Source organism: Nerophis ophidion, linkage group LG05 (genome assembly GCF_033978795.1).
Source record: "Nerophis ophidion isolate RoL-2023_Sa linkage group LG05, RoL_Noph_v1.0, whole genome shotgun sequence".
In the NCBI taxonomy this organism is placed as follows: Eukaryota; Metazoa; Chordata; class Actinopteri; order Syngnathiformes; family Syngnathidae; genus Nerophis; species Nerophis ophidion.
The window spans coordinates 16,879,463-16,903,160 of record NC_084615.1 but is presented as its reverse complement, the minus strand read 5'-3'; the positions used below and the strand labels follow the sequence as shown (position 1 = coordinate 16,903,160).

Here is a 23,698-nt window from a genome sequence, read left to right as displayed (position 1 = left end):
TATTCAGTAGGATTTAAGGTCCAAGATATTGAATATGCTAAAAAGCACAGTAAGCAGCTATGTTTTATTAGTATACCGTAGCTGCGTGTGTCAAATATGAGTCATTAAATGACTCCCGCATCCTAGTGGTAGAGGGCGCTAGTGATCCTTCTTGCGACTACTCGGCTGCAGAAGAAGTGACAACAAGCAGCAAGAGTGAGCAGCGATCGTTTATTTTTTCCTCTCGCTTGCACTTTTAACATGGAGGATTACATATCTAAAATAACACAGTTTTCTAAACTGGACTTTCAATCCAAGCAGGAGGTAATAACGGAAGATCTCCATTGAGACAGAGAGACTTTTAAAACTGAAGAAAGATAAGGAGGACTTCTATAAACAAGTTATCGATGCTTTTGATCAGAAGGATGGACTTCATTTATAAGTAAAGGTAAGACCGTAATAACGTTTTTTTTATTAAATGTGCTTTTCATGATGGTATCCTTACATCACACTCAAATTTATAAGCGCAGGCCTAAATTTACCGCATGCCTTTGGTAAGCGCCAGAGTGAGAAGAGGTTTTAAAATAACTAGCGCATGCTTGCCTTTACCGCATGCCTTTGGTAAGTGCCGGAGTGAGAAGAGGTTTTAAATTAATTATCGCCCCAGCGGCAATTCAAGGAAATACGGTATTTGCAATTAAAGTGAGAAGGGGAGTGTTACTTCAGTTGGAACTAATCAAGACTCATTTTAACCACTACTCAAATCCCTGTTAACAATACAACTATGATATCAACATAATAAAAACCCCGTTTCCATATGAGTTGGGAAATTGTGTTAGATGTAAATATAAACAGAATACAATGATTTGCAAATAATTTTCAACCCATACTCAGTTGAATATGCTACAAAGACAACATATTTGATGTTCAAACTGATAAACATTTTTTTTTTTGCAAATAATAATTAACTTTGAATTTCATGGCTGCAACATGTGCCGAAGTAGTTGGGAAAGGGCATGTTCACCACTGTGTTACATCACCTTTTCTTTTAACAACACTCAATAAAGGTTTGGGAACTGAGGAAACTAATTGTTGAAGCTTTGAAAGTGGAATTCTTTCCCATTCTTGTTTTATGTAGAGCTTCAGTCGTTCAACAGTCTGGGGTCTCCGCTGTCGTATTTTACGCTTCATAATGCGCCACACATTTTCCATGGGAGACAGGTCTGGACTGCAGGCGGGCCAGGAAAGTACCCGCACTCTTTTACTACGAAACCACGCTGTTGTAACACGTGACTTGGCATTGTCTTGCTGAAATAAGCAGGGGCGTCCATGATAATGTTGCTTGGATGACAACATATGTTGTTCCAAAACCTGTATGGACCTTTCAGCATTAATGGTGCCTTCACAGATGTGTAAGTTACCCATGCCTTGGGCACTAATACACCCCCATACCATCACAGATGCTGGCTTTTGAACTTTGCGCCTATAACATTCCGGATGGTTATTTTCCTCTTTGTTCCGGAGGACACCACTCGTCAGACCACAGAACACTTTTCCACTTTGCATCAGTCCATCTTAGATGAGCTCGGGCCCAGCGAAGCCAGCTGCGTTCCTTGGTGTTGTTGGTTTTGCTTTGCATAGTAGTTTTAACTTGCACTTACACATGTAGCAACCAACTGTAGTTACCGACAGTGGTTTTATGAAGTGTTCCTGAGCCCATGTGGTGATATCCTTTACACACTGTTTATGAGTTTGAACATCAAATATCTTGGATTTGTAGCATATTCAACTGAATATGGGTTGAAAATGATTTGCAAATCTTTGTATTCCGTTTATATTTACATCTAACACAATTTCCCAACTCAAATGGGAACGGGGTTTGTATGTACACATATACAGTTTATGTATAAGCTATATATATATTGTTACTTTACAAAAGCCCAAAGCGGTCCCCAATTTAAAAGGCACACCTCAAAAAAAACTCAGTGGTGGTGAGAGCAGGGTTGTCAAACTCAAATACAGAGTGGGCCAAAATTTAAAACGGAACAGAACCGCGGGGCAAGGCAGAACAAATTAACCTTTTAATAGGGACCCAAACAAGTTTTGCAATGAATATTGAACAAGCAAGGCTTATATAACTTTATAATGACATGCAAAAATTAATTGTAAATAATAATAATAAAAATAATAAAAAAATATCAATGGCATATCAAATGAAATTTTAATAAAAATGGAATGCCTCTTTTCAATGTGCAGCCTTCTGAGGTAAATATCAAATTAAACTTTTTCCACGGGCTAATACATTTGAAAATAAAATAAGGAATAAGTCAACCATTCAGCCCTTTTTACTGCTCAGTTTGTGACACACTGATCTAATCTGATGTGCCCAAGCCAGATACCTGACATCTTTTCTTGGATGCTAGTTCATTAAAGGCCTACTGAAACCCACTACTACCGACCACGCAGTCTGATAGTTTATATATCAAAGATGAAATATTAACATTGCAACACATGCTTTTTAGTTTACTATATTGCAATTTTAAATTTTGCGCGAAGTATCCTGTTGAAAACGTCGCCGTATGATGACGCGTGCACGTGACGTCACGGATTGTAGCGGACATTTTGTTCCGGCCCGATCCCAGCTATATTAATCGCATAATTACACAGTATTCTGGACATCTGTGTTGCCGAATCTTTTGCAATTTGTTCAATTAATAATGGAGACGTCAAAGAAGAAAGATGTAGGTGGGAAGCGGTGTATTGCAGCTTCCTTTAGCAACACAAACACAGCTGGTGTTTCCTTGTTTACATTCCCGAAGGTGAAGCTTTACTATGGAACAGAGCGGTCAAGCGAACATGGTTCTCTACCACATGTCAACCGGCAGGTTTCGGTGAGAAAATTGTGGTAATAAGTCGGCTCTTACCGTAGACATGAGCGGAGATTGCGTCGTTCCTTGTGCACCTGTCAAAGAGGCAGCTGCAGACTCTCTTGCCTCCTCCGACCAGCCGCCCCCGAACGTGGGATGCTTCCACCGAGGAGGAGGGGGAAAAAAATCTCAGCCCGGCCCAGCCGGCTGCCTTTGCTTCACCTCGTTGAGAAACGTGGCTTCCCTCAGAGACACTGGCGGTTACCACACCCCTCCAGTACAACTATATAATCTCACTAAAACACTAGTAACACAATACGCAGACAAGGGATTTTCCCAGAATTATCCTAGTAAATGTGTCTAATAACATCTGAATCGCTCCCACTGCCCTGTCTTTTTTTTTTTTTCTAGTCCTTCACTCTCACTATCCTCATCCACAAATCTTTCACCCTCGCTCAAATTAATGGGGAAATCGTCGCTTTCTCGGTCCGAATCGCTCGCGCTGCTGGTGGCCATGATTGTAAACAATGTTCAGATGTGAGGAGTTCCACAACCCGTGACGTCACGCGCACATCGTCTGCTACTTCCGGTACAGGCAAGGCTTTTTTATTAGCGACCAAAAGTTGCAAACTTTATCGTCGATGTTCTCTACTAAATCCTTTCAGCAAAAATATGGCAATATCGCGAAATTATCAAGTATGACACATAGAATGGACCTGCTATCCCCGTTTAAATAAGAACATCTCATCTCAGTGGGCCTTTAATGTCAGGACTGAGGCTTTGAGCTGAGGCAACCTGTGGTGGGCGGGGTTTGGTTCAGACCACCAAGGCTGCAGAAGCAGTGTTTTAACCGTGGATGAGCAGCAGTGGTGTGTTCAAGTGCACTCACCAAGGCTGCAGAAGCAGTGTTTTAACTGTGGATGAGCAGCAGTGGTGTGTTCAAGTGCACTCACCACGGCTGCAGAAGCAGTGTTTTAACTGTGGATGAGCAGCAGTGGTGTGTTCAAGTGCACTCACCACGGCTGCGGAAGCAGTGTTTTAACTGTGGATGAGCAGCAGTGGTGTGTTCAAGTGCACTCACCAAGGCCGCAGAAGCAACGTTTTAACAGTGGATGAGCAGCAGTGGTGTGTTCAAGTGCACTCACCAAGGCCGCAGAAGCAGTGTTTTAACAGTGGATGAGCAGCAGTGGTGTGTTCAAGTGCACTCACCAAGGCTGCAGAAGCAGTGTTTTAACTGTGGATGAGCAGCAGTGGTGTGTTCAAGTGCACTCACCACGGCTGCAGAAGCAGTGGTGTGTTCAAGTGCACTCACCAAGGCCGCAGAAGCAGTGTTTTAACTGTGGATGAGCAGCAGTGGTGTGTTCAAGTGCACTCACCAAGGCTGCAGAAGCAGTGTTTTAACAGTGGATGAGCAGCAGTGGTGTGTTCAAGTGCACTCATCAAGGCTGCGGAAGCAGTGTTTTAACAGTGGATGAGCAGCAGTGGTGTGTTCAAGTGCACTCACCACGACTGCAGAAGCAGTGTTTTAACTGTGGATGAGCAGCAGTGGTGTGTTCAAGTGCACTCACCAAGGCTGCAGAAGCAGTGTTTTAACTGTGGATGAGCAGCAGTGGTGTGTTCAATTGCACTCATCACGGCTGCAGAAGCAGTGTTTTAACAGTGGATGAGCAGCAGTGGTGTGTTCAAGTGCACTCACCACGACTGAAGAAGCAGTGTTTTAACTGTGGATGAGCAGCAGTGCTGTGTTCAAGTGCACTCACCAAGGCTGCAGAAGCAGTGTTTTAACAGTAGATGAGCAGCAGTGGTGTGTTCAAGTGCACTCACCAAGGCTGCAGAAGTAGTGTTTTAACTGTGGATGAGCAGCAGTGGTGTGTTCAAGTGCACTCACCAAGGCTGCAGAAGCAGTGTTTTAACTGTGGATGAGCAGCAGTGGTGTGTTCAAGTGCACTCACCACGACTGAAGAAGCAGTGTTTTAACTGTGGATGAGCAGCAGTGCTGTGTTCAAGTGCACTCACCAAGGCTGCAGAAGCAGTGTTTTAACAGTAGATGAGCAGCAGTGGTGTGTTCAAGTGCACTCACCAAGGCCGCAGAAGCAGTGTTTTAACAGTGGGTGAGCAGCAGTGGTGTGTTCAAGTGCACTCACCAAGGCCGCAGAAGCAGTGTTTTAACAGTGGATGAGCAGCAGTGGTGTGTTCAAGTGCATTCACCAGGGCTGCAGAAGCAGTGCTTTAACTGTGGATGAGCAGCAGTGGTGTGTTCAGGTGCACTCACCAAGGCTGCAGAAGCAGTGTTTTAACAGTGGATGAGCAGCAGTGGTGTGTTCAAGTGCACTCACCAAGGCTGCAGAAGCAGTGTTTTAACAGTGGATGAGCAGCAGTGGTGTGTTCAAGTGCACTCACCAAGGCCGCAGAAGCAGTGTTTTAACTGTGGATGAGCAGCAGTGGTGTGTTCAAGTGCACTCACCAGGGCTGCAGAAGCAGTGTTTTAACTGTGGATGAGCAGCAGTGGTGTGTTCAAGTGCACTCACCAAGGCCGCAGAAGCAGTGTTTTAACTGTGGATGAGCAGCAGTGGTGTGTTCAAGTGCACTCACCACGGCTGCAGAAGCAGTGTTTTAACTGTGGATGAGCAGCAGTGGTGTGTTCAAGTGCACTCACCAAGGCGGCAGAAGCGGTGTTTGGTCCAGCTTGGTGCTGGCCCGCCTTGATCCTGGCCTGCAGGTGAGTGGGAGGGTGGAAGTACTTGCACTTGTCCCTGCTGCACCGCCCCTTGATGTAGTCCATGCAGACGATGACCGAGTTCTCGTTGCAGTCCACCATGCCCGCCTCCAGGGGGTGAGCGTAGCGACAGTCGCTCTCCCCCCGCGTGCAGTTCCCGCGCTGGAACTCTCGACAAACCTGGCAAGCCAGCGAGAACGCCGATCAGCGACTAACCTTTCGCCAAAAACAAAAGCAAAATAATCGTGGCATACCTCCAGCTTGTCTGTGCGTGCGTGCTTGGGTCCGGCCGTGCCGTTCCCCATGGACGCCAGGCCGGTGGGACTTCCAGGGACCAGCAGGGGCGTGCAGGGCAACATCTCGGGCATCAAGCCCATGCCGGGGCCCATGTGGCTCAGGTAGGGACTGAAGGCCATACTGGGACTGCTTGCCAGGGAGGGTGTGAGTGGGAATGTAGTCTGGGGGGTCAACAAGGTGGCCTGGGTCACAAAATCTGAGGTACACTATGCAGATATTGCATGTCTCTAACTTCAACTATAGTATATGTATCACATAATATACAGTAACATACCCTACCTTCAACTCTATCATAAGTGTCACATTATATACAGTACATACCTTACATTCAACTATATCATAGGTATCACATAATATACAGTACATACCCTACCTTCAACTATATTATATGTATCACATAATATACAGTACATACCTTAACTTCAACTATATTATAAGTATCACATAATATACAGTACATACCCTACCTTCGACTATAAGTATCACATACTATACAGTACATACCCTACCTTTGACTATATTATAAGTATCACATAATATACAGTACAAACCCTACCGTCAACTGTATTAAAAGTATCACATAATATATAGTACATACCGTACCTTCAACTACATTATATGTATCACATAATATACAGTAACATACCCTTCCTTCAACTACATTATATGTATCATATAAAATACAGTACATACCCTACCTTCAACTATATGTATCACATAATATACAGTAACATACTCTACCTCCAACTGTATTATAAGTATCACATAGTATATAGTACATACCCTACCTTCAACTACATTATTTGTATCAAATAATATACAGTAACATACCCTACTTTCAACTACATTATATGTATCACATAAAATACAGTACATACCCTACCTTCAACTGTATTCTAAGTATCACATATTATACAGTAACATACCTTACCTTCAACTATATTATAGGTATCACATAATATACAGTACATACCCTACCTTCAACTGTATAAGTATCACATAATATACAGTACATACCGTACCTTCAACTATATGTATCACATAATATACGGTAACATTCTCTACCTCAAACTATATTATAAGTATCACATAATATATAGTACATACCCTACCTTCAACTACATTATATGTATCACATGATATACAGTACATAACCTACCTTCAACTATATTATAAGTACCACATAATATACAGTACAAACCCTACCTTCAACTGTATTATAAGTATCACATAATATACAGTACATACCCTTCCTTCAACTATATCATAAGTATCACATTATATACAGTACATACACAACCTTCAACTGTATAAGTATCACATAATATACACTACATACGTACCTTCAACTATATGTATCACATAATATACAGTAACATACCCTACCTCCAACTGTATTATAAGTATCACATAATATACAGTCCATACCCTACCTTGGACTATATTATAAATATCACAAAATATACAGTACATACACAACCTTCAACTGCATAAGTACAACATAATATACACTACATACCTTACCTTCAACTATATGTATCACATAATATACAGTAACATACCCTATCTCCAACTGTATTATAAGTATCACATAATATATAGTACATACCCTACCTTCAACTACATATGTATCACATAATATACAGTGTATAACCTACCTTCAACTATATTATAAGTACCACATAATATACAGTACAAACCCTACCTTCAACTGTATTATAAGTATCACATAATATACAGTACATACCCTTCCTTCAACTATACTATAAGTCCCACATAATATACAGTACATACCCTACCTTCAACTATATTATAAGTACCACATAATATACAGTACATACCCTACCTTCAAATATATAATAAGTATCACATAATATACAATACATACCCTACCTTCGACTATATTATAAGTATCACATAATGCACAGTACATACCCTACCTTCGACTCTATTATAAGTATCACATAATATACAGTACATACCCTACCTTTGACAATATTATAAGTATAACATACTATACAGTACATACCTTACCTTCAACTATATAATAAGTATCACATAATATACAGTACATACCCTACCTTCGACTATATTATGAGTAAAACACAATATACAGTACATACCCTACCTTCGACTCTATTATAAGTATCACATAATATACAGTACATACCTTACCTTCAACTATATTACAGGTATCACATAATATACAGTACATACCCTACTTTCAACTGTATAAGTATCACATAATATACAGTACATACCCTACCTTCAACTATATGTATCACATAATATACAGTAACATTTTCTACCTCCAACTGTATTGTAAGTATCACATAATATATAGTACATACCCTACCTTCAACTACATTATATGTATCACATAATATACAGTACATAACCTACCTTCAACTATATTATAAGTACCACATAATATACAGTACAAACCCTACCTTCAACTGTATTATAAGTATCACATAGTATACAGTACATACCCTTCCTTCAACTATATTATATGTATCACATAATATACAGTAACATACCTTACCTTCAACTATATTATAAGTATCAAATAATATACAGTAACATACTGCAAAAACTGTATATAAACTTGATGAGAATGTGGTTAGTTGGTCATATTATGTATTTCCATGCTTTTCAAAATAAAGGGGACCACAAAAAAATGTAATTATTGTATTTATTTGAACAAAAAAACACATGAAACATGTTTATTATTGTAAATTATTCCTTAAAAAAGACTTAGTACTAAGCAGCAGATGATGATGTGAACACTGACTTAGTACTAAGCAGCAGATGATGATGTGAACACTGACTTAGTACTAAGCAGCAGATGATGATGTGAACACTGACTTAGTACTAAGCAGCAGATGATGATGTGAACACTGACTTAGTACTAAGCAGCAGATGATGATGTGAACACTGACTTAGTACTAAGCAGCAGATGATGATGTGAACACTGACTTAGTACTAAGCAGCAGATGATGATTACTCACAATGGGCTGCAGCTGGGCTCCAGGCATTATGAACTGCATCTGTTGAGCCAACATGGCCGCCGCTGCCTTCTGCTGGATCAGGTTGTTCCTGCCGTTAATCTCCAGCTGGGTCTTCAGGTGTGGAGGCGGGTGCAGGTACTTGCAGTTCTCTCGCGTGCAGCGGCCCTGAGGAGAAGACGTGAATATATGACAAGATGCTGCTGCTCGACATCACGCGGGATGTGAATATAGGACAAGATGCTGGTGGTCAACATCACGTGGGATGTGAATACAGGACATGTTGCTGCTGGTCAACATCACGTGGGATGTGAATATAGGACATGTTGCTGCTGGTCAACATCACGTGGGATGTGACTATAGGACAAGATGCTGCTGCTCAACTTCACGTGGGATGTGAATATAGGACAAGATGACGTTGGATGTGAATATAGGACAAGATGCTGCTGCTCAACATCACTTGGGATGAGAATATAGGACAAGATGCTGCTGGTCAACATCACGTGCGATGTGAATATAGGACACAATATATAAGATATAGGATCCTGCTGGTCGGCATCACGTAGGATGTGAATATAGGACAAGATGCTGCTGCTCAACATCATGTGGGATGTGACTATAGGACAAGATGCTGCTGGTCAACATCACGTGGGATGTGACTATAGGACAAGATGCTGCTAGTCAACATCAAGTGGGGTGTGAATATAGGACATGTTGCTGCTGGTCAACATCACGCGGGATGAGAATATAAGACAAGATGCTGTTGGTCAACATCACGTGGGATGTGAATATAGGACAAGATGCTGCTGGTGAACATCACATGGGATGTGAATATAGGACATGTTACTGCTGGTCAACATCGCACGGGATGAGAATATAAGACAAGATGCTGCTGGTCAACATCATGTGGGATGTGAATATAGGACAAGATGCTGCTGGTCAACATCAAGTGGGATGAGAATATAGGACAAGATGCTGCTGGTGAACATCACGTGGGATGTGACTATAGGACAAGATGCTGCTGGTGAACATCACGTGGGATGTGAATATAGGACAAGATGCTGCTGCTCAACATCATGTGGGATGTGAATATAGGACAAGATGATGCTGGTCAACATCACGTGGGATGTGAATATAGGAGAAGATGCTGCTGGTCAACATCATGTGGGATGTGAATATAGGACAAGATGCTGCTGGTCAACATCACGTGGGATGAGAATATAGGACATGATGCTGCTGGTCAACATCACGTGGGATGTGACTATACGACAAGATGCTGCTGGTGAACATCACGTGGGATGAGAATATAGGACAAGATGCTGCTGATCAACATCACTTGGGATGTGAATATAGGACATGTTGCTGCTGGTCAACATCACGCGGGATGAGAATATAGGACATGTTGCTGCTGGTCAACATCACGCGGGATGAGAATATAGGACATTTTGCTGCTGGTCAACATCACGCGGGATGAGAATATAAGACAAGATGCTACTGGTCAACATCACTTGGGATGTGAATATAGGACATGTTGCTGCTGGTCAACATCACCCGGGATGAGAATATAGGACATGTTACTGCTGGTCAACATCACGCGGGATGAGAATATAAGACAAGATGCTGCTGGTCAACATCACTTGGGATGTGAATATAGGACATGTTGCTGCTGGTCAATATCACGCGGGATGAGAATATAGGACATGTTGCTGCTGGTCAACATCACGCGGGATGAGAATATAAGACAAGATGCTGCTGGTCAACATCACGTTGACAACATCAAAAGCTGTCAAAACTTCATGTGATTCCGTGGTTTTATGTTTTTGATAGATTTTCACAAAAAAAATGAAAAAGAAAACATTTTCACATTGTCGTAATGGGGTATTGTGTGTAGAATTTTGAGGACAAAAATGCATTTATTCCATTTTGGAATGAAAGGCTGTGACATAGCAACTTGTGGAAAAAGTGAATAGTTTGCGGCTGCAGTGGAAGTCACACAGTCAGGTGCTTCCCAAGGAATGTTCCGGCCAAGAGAGAGAGGACACTTTCAGAGGTGCTGCTACCGTCCAAAAACACTCAAATAGGGACTACTCCAAAAAAACATGTGTATTCCTGTTAAAAGAATTAACTTGTGGAATAGTGCGCTGAAGGAAATGAACGGAATTACCTCCATTAAAAGACTCTAAAGGAATTATGAATCCAATTCCATCAAACATAATTTGTTATGAATATTACTAGAAGAAAACCTGTGGATGCTAAAATGGGTTGTCAAAGTGTTTTTTTCACTGAGGGCCACATTCCAGTTCTGGCTGCCCTCAGAGGGCCACGTGTAACGCTAAATAATACATGTGACAGTAAATTATACATTCATTTATAAGATTTGATTTTTTTTTTTTTTTGCGTTAAAACATCTGCAGGCTGGCAGCTCAGTCATCACAATGTTTTTACAGCCGGGTTCTTCCTGGACAAACTGTACCATTGATTCTTTTAACAGTTAAATCTGGAAAAAAATTAAAATCCATAAAAGGAAAACACACAATAATATTTGAATGACAATCAATCCTTTTTTGTTTGTTTTAAAATCTGCCATACATAGTGAAAAATGAAAAAAAAAAAAGACTTAATGTTGTTTCTTGATTTGCGTTCCAGGATTGTAATGAGAAGGAAGGTGGAAGGTGGAAGGTGGAAGGTGGAGGTGAGAAAAGGTGCAGAGTGGAAACTCTCACAGTCTTCATCTCAACTTGGTCAATACAACACTTTTGTTTTTACTTTGCATAACAAACTATATTAGTTCCTGTTGTGTATCTTCATCTCAAACAATGTGTGAGTGGAAACAATGTGTGTACTTTGTGTGTGCTGTGTGTGTGAACAATGTGTGTGTACTTTATGTGTAAACAATGTGTGTGTGTGTGTGTGTAAACAATGTGTGAGTACCTAATGTGTAAAAAATGTGTGTACTGTGTATAAACAATGTGTGTGTACTGTGTGTATAAACAATGGTGTGTACTTAAAGTGTAAACAATGTGTGTACTGTGTCTGTGTGTGTAGACAATGTGTGAGTACCTAATGTGTAAACAATGTGTGTACTGTGTGTAAACAATGTGTGTGTACTGTGTGCGTAAACAATGTGTGAGTACTGTGTGGATAAACAATGTGTGTACTTCATGTGTAAACAATGTGTGTGTGTAAACAATGTGTGAGTACCTAATGTGTAAACAATGTGTGTACTGTGTGTAAACAGTGTGTGTGTACTTAATGTGTAAAAAATGTGTGTATACTGTGTGTGTGTGAACAATGTGTGAGTACCTAATGTGTAAACAATGTGTGTACTGTGTGTAAACAATGTGTGTGTACTGTGTGCGTAAACAATGTGTGAGTACTGTGTGGATAAACAATGTGTGTGTACTTAATGTGTAAACAATGTGTGTGTGTAAACAATGTGTGAGTACCTAATGTGTAAACAATGTGTGAGTACCTAATGTGTAAACAATGTGTGTACTGTGTGTAAACAGTGTGTGTGTACTTAATGTGTAAACAATGTGTGTATACTGTGTGTGTGTGTGAACAATGTGTGAGTACCTAATGTGTAAACAATGTGTGTACTGTGTGCGTAAACAATGTGTGTGTACTGTGTGGATAAACAATGTGTGTGTACTTAATATGTAAACAATGTGTGGGTGTAAACAATGTGTGAGTACCTAATGTGTAAACAATGTGTGTACTGTGTGTATACATTGTGTGTACTTAATGTGTAAACAATGTGTGTGTACTGTGTGTGTAAACAATGTGTGAGTACCTAATGTGTAAACAATGTGTGTACTGTTTGTAAACAGTGTGTACTTAATGTGTAAACAATGTGTGTATACTGTGTGTGTGTGAACAATGTGTGAGTACCTAATGTGTAAACAATGTGTGTGTACTGTGTGCGTAAACAATGTGTGAGTACTGTGTGGATAAACAATGTGTGTGTACTTAATGTGTAAACAATGTGTGTGTGTAAACAATGTGTGAGTACCTAATGTGTAAACAATGTGTGAGTACCTAATGTGTAAACAATGTGTGTACTGTGTGTAAACAGTGTGTGTACTTAATGTGTAAACAATGTGAGTATACTGTGTGTGTGTGAACAATGTGTGAGTACCTAATGTGTAAACAATGTGTGTAAACAATGTGTGTGTACTGTGTGCGTAAACAATGTGTGTGTACTGTGTGGATAAACAATGTGTGTGTACTTAATGTGTAAACAATGTGTGTGTGTAAACAATGTGTGAGTACCTAATGTGTAAACAATGTGTGAGTACCTAATGTGTAAACAATGTGTGTACTGTGTGTAAACATTGTGTGTACTTAATGTGTAAACAATGTGTGTGTACTGTGTGTGTAAACAATGTGTGAGTACCTAATGTGTAAACAATGTGTGTACTGTGTGTAAACAGTGTGTGTGTACTTAATGTGTAAACAATGTGTGTATACTGTGTGTGTGTGAACAATGTGTGAGTACCTAATGTGTAAACAATGTGTGTACTGTGTGTAAACAATGTGTTTGTACTGTGTGTGTGTAAGCAATGTGTGTGTGTGCTGCGTGTGTAAACAATGTGTGTGTACTTTGTGTAAACAATGTGTGCAAACAATGTGTGAGAACCTAATGTGTAAAAAATGTGTGTACTGTGTGTAAACAATGTGTGTGTACTTAATGTGTAAACAATGTGTGTGTACTGTGTGTGTAAACAATGTGTGAGTACCTAATGTGTAAACAATGTGTGTGTACTGTGTGTATAAACAATGGTGTGTATTTAAAGTGTAAACAATGTGTGTACTGTGTCTGTGTGTAAACAATTTGTGAGTACTTAAAGTGTAAACAATCTGTGTGTACTGTGTGCATAAAAAATGTGTGTGTACTGTGTATATAACAATGTGTGTGTACTTAATGTGTAAACAATGTGTGTACTGTGTCTGTGTGTGTAAACAATGTGTGTGTACTGTGTGTGTCGGTAAAAAATGTGTGTACTGTATGTCGTAAACAATGTGTGTGTGCTGCGTGTGTGTCTGTAAACAATGAGTGTGTACTGTGTGTGTGTGTGTGTACTGGATGTGTGTGTAACAGTGTGTGTATGTACAGTGTTCGTGTGTAAACAATGTGTGTCTACTAGATGTGTGTAAACTGTGTGTGTTTTGTGTGAGTGTGTGTAAAGAATGTGTGTCTACAGGATGTATGTAAACAATGTGTGTGTACTGTATGTGTGTAAACAATGTGTGAGTATTGTGTGTGTGTAAACAATGTGTGTATTGTGTGTGTGTGTGAATGTGTGTACTGGATGTGTGTAAACAATGTGTGTGTGTGTGTGTGTGTGTGTGTGTGTAAACAATGCGTTTGTACTGTGTGCGTAAACAACGTGTATACTGTGTGGAAACAATGTGTGTGTACTTGATGTGTGTAAACAATGTGTGTGTACAGCATTTGTGTAACCAATGTGTGTGTACTACATGTGTGTAAACAATGTGTGTGTACTCGATGTGTGTAAACAATGTGCGTTTACATTTGTGTAAATAATGTGGGTGTAGAGTATGTGTGTGTTCTGGATGTGTGTAAAAAGTGTGTGTGTACTGCATGTGTGTAAACAGTGTGTGTGTGTGTGTGTGTGTGTGTGTGTGTGTGTGTGTGTGTGTGTGTGTGTGTGTGTTTGTACTGGATGTGTGTAAAAAATGTGTGTTTACTCTATGTGTGTAATGTATGTTTGTAAACAATGTGTGTCTAGTGTATGAGTGTATGGTGTATGTGTGTAAACAAAGCATGTGGATTAAGTTGAATAGAATGTAGCTGAGATAGGCTCGAGCACCCCCCGCGAACCCAAAAGGGACAAGCGGTAAAAAATGTATGGATGGAAATCATTAAAGGCTTACTGAAAGCCACTACTACCGACCACGCAGTCTGATAGTTTATATATCAATGATGAAATATTAACATTGCAACACATGCCAATACGGCCGGTTTAGTTTGCTAAATTGCAATTTTAAATTTCCCGCGGAGTTTCCTGTTGAAAACGTCGCAGAATGACGACGCGCATGATGACGCGTGTTTGTTACGTTATTGGTTGGAGGGGACATATTAGTCCAGCACCACTTACGGCTAAAAGTCGTCTCTCTTCATCGCGCAATTACATAGTATTCTGGACATCTGTGTTGCTGAATCTTTTGCAATTTGTTTAATTAATAATGGAGAAGTCAAAGTAGAAAGATGGAGGTGGGAAGCTTTTAGCCTTTAGCCACACAAACAAAGTCGGTGTTTCCTAGTTTAAAAATCCCGCAGGTGAAGCTTTACTATGGATCAGAGCGATCAAGCGAACATGGATCCCGACTACATGTCAACCGGCAGTTTTCGGTGCGAAAATTGTGGTAATAAGTCGCCTCTTACAGATGATTAGCTGCAGCTTCGTGACTTCCTTTAACACTTCCCTCAACACACCTGTCAACACACCTGTGGCCACACCCCTCCGACTATCAGGTACTATTCAACTCACTAAAATACTAGCAACACAATCGGCAGATAAGGGATTTCCCAGAATTATCCTAGTAAATGCGTCTAAAAACATCTGAATCGCTCTCACTGCAATCGCCTTTTTTTTCCTTTTTTCTTCGAGTCCTTCACTCTAAATTTCCCCGTCCACAAATCTTTCATCCTCACTCAAATTAATGGGGAAATTGTCGCTTTCTCGGTCCGAATCGCTCAAGCTGCTGGTGGCAATGATTGTAAACAATGTTCAGATGTGAGGAGCTCCACAACCCATGATGTCACACGCACATCGTCTGCCAATTCCGGTAAAGGCAAGGCTTTTTTATTAGCTACCAAAAGTTGCGAACTTTATCGTCGATGTTCTCTACTAAATCCTTTCAGCAAAAATATGGCAATATCGCGAAATGATCAAGTATGACACATAGAATGGACCTGCTATCCCCGTTTGAATAAGAAAATCTCATATCAGTAGGCCTTTAAAGCAAGAAGTTGATATGAAAGAGCAGACCCTACAAGTGTACGGTATGTGATCACCAGGACGACCCATGAAAGAAAGACAGGAGTGTCCTGGCTGCACAGCTGAAGGTGTACAGGAGTGTGCACTCCTGGCTGCTGTGGGAGGGAAGATGTTGCTGCAGGAGCACTGCAGGTCAGGAACTGCAGTCGCCATTAAAGCGCCCCCCTGCAGAGGGGCTGTTAAACATTACGTCTGCGTACACCTCTCACCAACCACACCCAGACCCGCGCTCGCTGCAGACGGAAGCATCTAGAACGGTCTGGGCCAGCAGAAGGACAAAGAGACTTGACGGATGATGTCAAAGCCGCAGAAGAGCCGTATGAAAGCTGACTCAGACTTCAAGCATGCTAACATGCTTCAAAGGCACAAACGCTACACGTTGTAAGCATGAGTGTCAGAACAGCGATGCACGATATTATCCACCCAATCATCATGTCACCTCCACAATTCCCATTACGACAAAGGAGCTGACGATAATAAAGGCTCATCCTCTACCGCTCCCTGTCAGCGGTGTGGCCTTTCTTTAGAGTGGCAGAAGACATTTTACTTGTGGTTTACCAAACGTGTTCTGCAGAAACTACACAGGGAGGGTTAAAGATCAGCTTCAAAAGGACAAGATTTGTAGAAGCTGCAGAGTTAATAGCGGCGACCGCAGCAAAAGAATAATGAGAGAGCGTTTTTTCAACAACACCTGGTGTCCAGCTTGAGATCGCCCCCAGTCCACAAAAACATTTCAACATCTCACCCAAGTTAATTGGGCATACATGGACGCACACGCCCCTCCCCAAATCAACGCCTTCACCACTGCTTAATTCCTCTGGGGTTGTAGATGGCTGAGTAGCGCTTTATAGCGGCCCACCCCCCCTCTGTTGCAAGTTACATGTACAATGTTTATGTGTGCCATGCTATGTAAGGTTTTTTTGTCGGACTCAGTTTGGACCCCTCCTGATGGTCCAGCCTTAGACTGATATTTTTTTTACTCTTCCCCCTTTCCCAATGTCACCTTTTTCTCACCTTTTTTAAGGAACGCCGTAAGTGGCTGATCCGTTGGCGGTCCCGTCTTGTCCCCCTGTAAGGAATGTCTGCTCTTAGTGGGACTGTGCCGAAAATGTAATTTCAGTTCTTATGTGTCTTGTGCATATTAAGAACGGACAAAACAAAGCTGCTGCTGTCTGATAAGAGGCGACATTTATGAAAAAGGGAGACCCTAGGGCAGTGTTTTTTAACCACTATTTTCACCTGGAAGTCTCTGCAGAGAGTGGTGAGGACGGCGGAAAAGATCATAAGGACTCCTCTTCCTCCTATTTGGGAGATAGCAAAAAGCCGCTGCCTGACCAGGGCTCAGAAAATCTGCAGAGACTCCTCCCACCCCCACCAAGGACTGTTTCCACTGCTGGACTTTAGAAAGAGGTTCCACAGCCTCCGTAGCAGAACCTCCAGGTTCTGTAACAGCTTCTTCCCTCAGGCCGTAACACTCTTGAACACATCATAATAATCCCCCCAATTTCCCCCAAAGCGGATTAAGTGGCTGGAATATAAAGATAGGATAACTGTGGAGAGGCGGAGTCGACGGGCTGGCGGTGAGGAGGCGGGGATGGCGAGGGAGCGGCGAGGCGGGGCGTGCCGGGAGCGACGCCACAATTGAGATCAGGTGCGTGGATAGCGCACCTGGATACAATTAATGAATCCTCTCGCACTGTTAAAAAGGGCGGCAGCCGTGAACGTCGAGGAGAGAGGTGGAGAAACAACGACGGAACGAAAGGAAGCGCATGCACCCCCAGAAGAGAGCGAGAGCGAGAGGCAAACGACGTGGACGGCTGAAAAGCTACACGGAGGAGCGAGCAGTGAGAGCGACGGAAGCTGAAAAGCAACCCGCGGAAGATTCTCTTGATTGAAAAATAAAGAAGTCTACACCTGCTCGCAAATGTCTGTGCTTGGTGGTCCATGGAACCCACACGACGGCTTGAGACCATCACAATAACATACATCCATAACCGTGGATACACATGCGAAAGTGCAATATATTTATCTGTACAGTAATCTATTTATTTATATCTGCACCTTTTTGCTCTTCTATCCTGCACTACCATGAGCTAATGCAAAAAAATTGTGTTCTTATCTGTACTGTAAAGTTCAAATTTGAACGACAATAATAGGAAGTCTAAGTGGAAAAATATTTTTTGCGAACCAGTACTGATAGACTGCAAGATGTGTTGTTGTTGAGTGTCGGTGCTGTCTAGAGCTGAGCAGAGTAAATAAATGATAAATGGGTTGTACTTGCATAGCGCTTTTCTACCTTCAAGGTACTCAAAGCGCTTTGACACTACTTCCACATTTACCCATTCACACACACTTTCACACACTGATGGAGGGAGCTGCCATGCAAGGCGCCAACCAGCACCCATCAGGAGCAAGGGTGAAGTGTCTTGCTCAGGACACGTGACGAGGTTGGTACTAAGTGGGTAACCGTGTAATACTCTTCCATATCCGTAGGTGGCAGCGGGTAGCTAATTGCTTTGTCGTGATCACAGTATGCAGATGACAGCGGGAGGCAGGGTGCAGGTAAAAAGCTATCTGACGCTTAAACCAAAAATAAACAGAAGACATTGAAGCTTAGGGAAGGCTATGCAGAACGAAACTCAAACTGCACTGGCTACAAAGTCAACAAAAACAGAATGCTGGACGACAGCAAAGACTTACTGTGGAGCAAAGATGGCGTCCACAAAGTACATCCGAACATTACATATCAATCAACAATGTCCCCACAAAGGAGGATAAAAACAACTGAAATATTCTTGATTGCTGAGAATGTCACTCAAAGGAAGACATGAAACTACTACAGGAAAACATCACCAAAACAGGAAAAGCCACCAAAATAGGAGCGCAAGACAAGAACTAAAACTATACGCATGGGAAATTAGCAAACAAGTCCAAATAAGTCAGGGTGTGACAGATAGATGGATGGATGGATAGATAGATAGATAGATAGATAGATAGATAGATAGATAGATAGATAGATAGATAGATAGATAGATAGATAGATAGATAGATAGATAGATAGATAGAACCTTATTGATTACTTCAGGAGAGCTCCCTCAGGAAAATTAAAATGACAGGTGGTGACAGTACACCTGCTTTGAGACAAGAGCTATAGTGAGGCATGCTTGCTTATGCTTTAAAGTCATATCCAACAATTGCCACAACGACTTTTTACTGTCAATAAAAGTCCCATTTTTTATGTTTTTTTATTGGTGGTGTGCTGTGGCTCAAAAAAGATTGACAAACACTGGCTTAGGGCAAAATAACTTGATGACAAAATAAGTCATTGTTTATGTTTAACTTCATGATTAGTTATCTTTTATGATTTCTTAGTGAAAAAAAAACGCATTTTATCGTTTGAAGCCCGTTTCCTTAATGGTCAACAATTGAATGTCGTATTGCTAAAGAACAGACACTTATTGCACTATTTTATTACTGTATCAAATATCGATTTATTTATTATCTTATATTTGTCCATCATGTGACGCTAAACCCTATCGATGTAATTATAGTAGTATCGACTTGATACACTGATGTACCTGGTATCATTACAGTGGATGTCAGGTGTAGATCGACCCGTGGCGTTTGTTTACAAACCCCGTTTCCATATGAGTTGGGAAATTGTGTTAATGTATATAAAAACATAATACATCCATCCATCCATTTCCCACCACTTATTCCCTTTGGGGTCACGGGGGGGCGCTGGTGCCTATCTCATACAATGATTTGCAAATCCTTTTCAACCCATATTCAGTTGAATATGCTACAAAGACAACATATTTCAGGGTTTCCCACACATTCATTTATTTATGGCGGCCCGCCACAAAAGAATTACGGCCGCCACAAATAAAAAAAAAATAAAAAATAAAAAAAATAGTTGATTTTTTTGAGGGGCTTTTGACTTGCTTGACCGCTCATAAAAGCAATGGGACTCTGTCTGTGAATGGAGCTTGTAGTTACATATTACATAAATATGTAAATATTATATAAATATGTATATAAATATGTACATAAAGTTTTGTAATTATATTCCAACTCCGCGTTCTTCTTGGTCATCGCCGCCGCTGCTATTTGGAACATCCCACAGGTGTGCATGCTAATTGGGAACAGGTGGGTGCCATGAGTGGGTGTAAAAGCAGCTTCCATGAAATGCTAAGTGATTCACAAACAAGGATGGGGTGAGGGTCACCAATTTGTAAGCAAATTGTTGAACAGTTTTAGAGCAACATTTCTCAACAAGCTATTGCAAGGAATTTAGGGATTTTACCATCTACGGTCCGTAAAATCATCAAAGAGTTCAGAGAATCTGGAGAAATCACTGCACGTAAGCCATGATATTACAGACCTTTGATCCCTCAGGCTGTACTGCATCAAAAACTGACATCAGTGTGTAAATGATAATAATAATAATAATAATAATAATAATGGATTAGATTTATATCGCGCTTTTCTATTGTTAGATACTCAAAGCGCTCACAGAGATGTGGGAACCCATCATTCATTCACACCTTGTGGTGGTAAGCTACATCTGTAGCCACAGCTGCGCTGGGGTAGACTGACGGAAGCGTGGCTGCCAGTTTGCGCCCACGGCCCCTCCGACCACCACCTATCCATTCATTCATCATTCATTCACCAGTGTGAGCGGCACCGGGGGCAAAGGGTGAAGTGTCCTGCCCAAGGACACAACGGCAGCGATTTTTTGAATGTCAATAGGTGGGAAGCGAACCTGCAACCCTCAGGTTTCTGGCACGGCCGCTCTACCCACTACGCCATGCCGCCAGATATCACCCCATGGGCTCAGGGACACTTCAGAAAACCACTGTCAGTAACTAAAGTTGGTTGCTACATCTGTAAGTGCAAGTAAAAACTATACTATGCAAAGCGAAAGCCATTTATCAACGACATCCAGAAACTACGCCGGCTTCTCTGGGCTCGAGATCATCTAAGATGGACTGATGCAAAGTGGAAAAGTTTTCTGATGAGTCCACATTTAAAATTGTTTTTGGAAATATTCGACATGGTGTCATCCGGCCCAAAGGGGAAGCGAACCATCCAGACTGTTATTGACATAAGTTCAAAAGCAAGCATCTGTGATGGTATGGAGGTGCATTAATGCCCAAGGCATGGGTAACTTACACATCTGTGAAGGCACCATTAATACTGAATGGTCCATACAGGTTTTGGGGCAACATATGTTATCATCCAAGCAACTTTATCATGGACGCCCCTGCTTATTTCAGCAAGACATGTGTTACAACAGCATGGCTTCGTAAAAAAAGAGTGCGGGTACTTTCCTGACCCGCCTGCAGTCCAGACCTGTCTCCCATCAAAAATGTGTGGCACATTATGAAGCTTAAAATACGACTGAAGCTCTACATAAAACAAGAATGGGAAAGAATTCCACTTTCAAAGCATTTAAAAATTAGTTTCCTCAGTTCCGAAACGTTTATTGAGTGTTGTTGAAAGAAAAGGTGATTGTGGAGAGGCGGAGCTGACGGCGGGGCACGACACGCTTTGGCCCTGTTCAGGATGGCGGCCAGGAGGCGGAGAAGGCGGCGAAACGAAGAGGCAGGGTGTGCTGGGAGCGACGCCGCAGCAATCGAGATCAGGTGCGTGGCTCACACATGCCTATCTCCTCGCAGTGTATAAAAGGGGAGGAGGAGGAAAGATCGAGAGAGAGGAGGTTGAGTGTCTGCAGCACTGCAGGAGAACGAGAAGCAACGAACGATCTGAGAATGAGCCCCAAAGGAGGACGACGTCAACGGCAGCTGAAAAGCAGACCGAGACGAGCAGCGGAGGAGGAGCTGAAAAGCGACCCGATCGACACTGACACTTCGGTATTTGAAAAAATAAGAGTCAAACCTGATCAACCAGATGTTCTTCCTGGGTGGTCCACGCAATCCACACGACGACGGCAGGAGTCGTTCACAGTAATGCAACACAGTGGTGAAGATGCCCTTTCCCAACTACTTTGGCACGTGTTGCAGCCATGAAATTCTAAGTTAATTATTATTTGCAAAAAATAAATAAAGTTTATGAGTTGGAAAATCAAATATGTTGTCTTTGTAGTGCATTCAACTGAATATGGGTTGAAAAGGATTTGCAAATCATTGTATTCCGTTTATATTTACATCCAACACAATTTCCCAACTCATATGGAAACGGGGTTTGAAAATACGTTCTGGAAATCATGGGTTATTGGTCAGAGGTGGGTAGTAACGCGCTACATTTACTCCGTTACATTTACTTGAGTAACTTTTGGGATAAATTGTACTTCTACGAGTAGTTTTTATGCAACATACTTTTACTTTTACTTGAGTATATTTAAGGAGAAGAAAAGCTACTTTTACTCCGCTCCATTTATCCACATTCGGCTCGCTACTCGCTACTTTTGTTTATCGATCTGTTAATGTTTGTTTTGGTTAATGACAGAGCTTCAAAGTAGAATCTACGCATGCCTGCGTTTCACCAATCACATGCAGTCACTGGTGACGTTGGACCAATCAAACAGAGCCAGGTGGTCACATGACCCGACTTAAACAAGTGGAAAAACTTATTGTGGTGTTACCATTTAGTGGTCAACTGTACGGAATATGTACTGTACTGTGCAATCTAATAATAAAAGTTTCAATCAATCAATCAAAAGTGTAAAGGAAAATAGACACTTTTTATTTCAACCGTACTTCCCGTCATAAGCCTAAAGACTGATCGCACAGTTCCTGTCTTCACAATAAAAGTGCCGCTCCATCGCGCCTGCGCTAACAAAATAAGAGTCCAAAAGCCAGCGCAAACAAGCGAGCAAGCTACGGAGTTTGCCGCCAATGTATTTCTTGTGAAGTATATCAAAACAAATATGGAAGCTGGACAAATAAGATGCCAAAAACCAACGACTTTCATGTGGTATTAGACAGAAAAGAGGAACTTTTTTTCCCCTCCATTTGAAAACGTGGACGTTATCAGATATAATGTCTGATTCCAATCAATGCAAGTCATCAGAATCAGGTAATACACCAACTTATATTCTTGTCTTCATGAAAGATAGGAATCTATATGTTAAACATGCATGTATATTCATTAAAACACCTTTAACATGTCAAGAAAAACGGCAAAATAAATAAATATAAATTATATACTGTATATATAAATGTATGTGTATATATGATATGTGTGTATGTGTATGTATATATGAGGTAGATCACCTCGACTTGGTCATTTATTAAGTAATTGATAAACGTTGAAAAACTTATTGGGGTGTAACCATTTAGGGGTCAATTGTACGGAATATGTACTGTACTGTGCAATCTACTAATACAAGTTTCAATCAATCAATAAATCAATCAATCAATGCCTACTGAGCCTATAGTACTGTTAAGTTATTGTGGCTCAATGTGCCTTAATTTTTTTTTGTTTTAATGTACTATTATTTAATATATATTATTGTTTTAGTTGCTTAAGAGATATTCCTGGCTCTGAATTTGCTCATTGCTATTTTTATGTTTTTGTGCATTATTTGTTGCCAAAATCAGGTTACTCATCAGTTACTCAGTACTTGAGTAGTTTTTTCACAACATACTTTTTACTTTTACTCAGGTAAATATTTGAGTGACTACTGCTTACTTTTACTTGAGTAATACATCTCTAAAGTAACAGTACTCTTACTTGAGTACAATTTCTGGCTACTCTACCCACCTCTGTTATTGGTTCAAATTAGGGATGCACCGATTAATCGGTAACCGAATATATTCGGCCGAATATGGCAAAAAAAAG

At 41.2% G+C, this 23,698-nt stretch overlaps 1 protein-coding gene across 11 annotated transcripts in view; it reads right to left on the bottom strand.

The window, feature by feature from the left end:
• The window catches only part of mbnl3 (muscleblind-like splicing regulator 3), a 98,972-nt gene that overhangs the window by 20,676 nt on the left and 54,598 nt on the right, over nt 1-23,698 (bottom strand). For all 11 annotated transcript variants that reach the window (XM_061900229.1, XM_061900227.1, XM_061900228.1 and 8 more), the window contains 3 exons: nt 8,871-9,035; nt 5,817-6,020; nt 5,503-5,742 (listed from right to left, as the gene is read on the bottom strand). In XM_061900229.1, the coding sequence (XP_061756213.1) occupies nt 5,503-5,742; nt 5,817-6,020; nt 8,871-9,035 (609 nt within the window). The remainder of the gene's footprint in view (nt 1-5,502; nt 5,743-5,816; nt 6,021-8,870; nt 9,036-23,698) is intronic.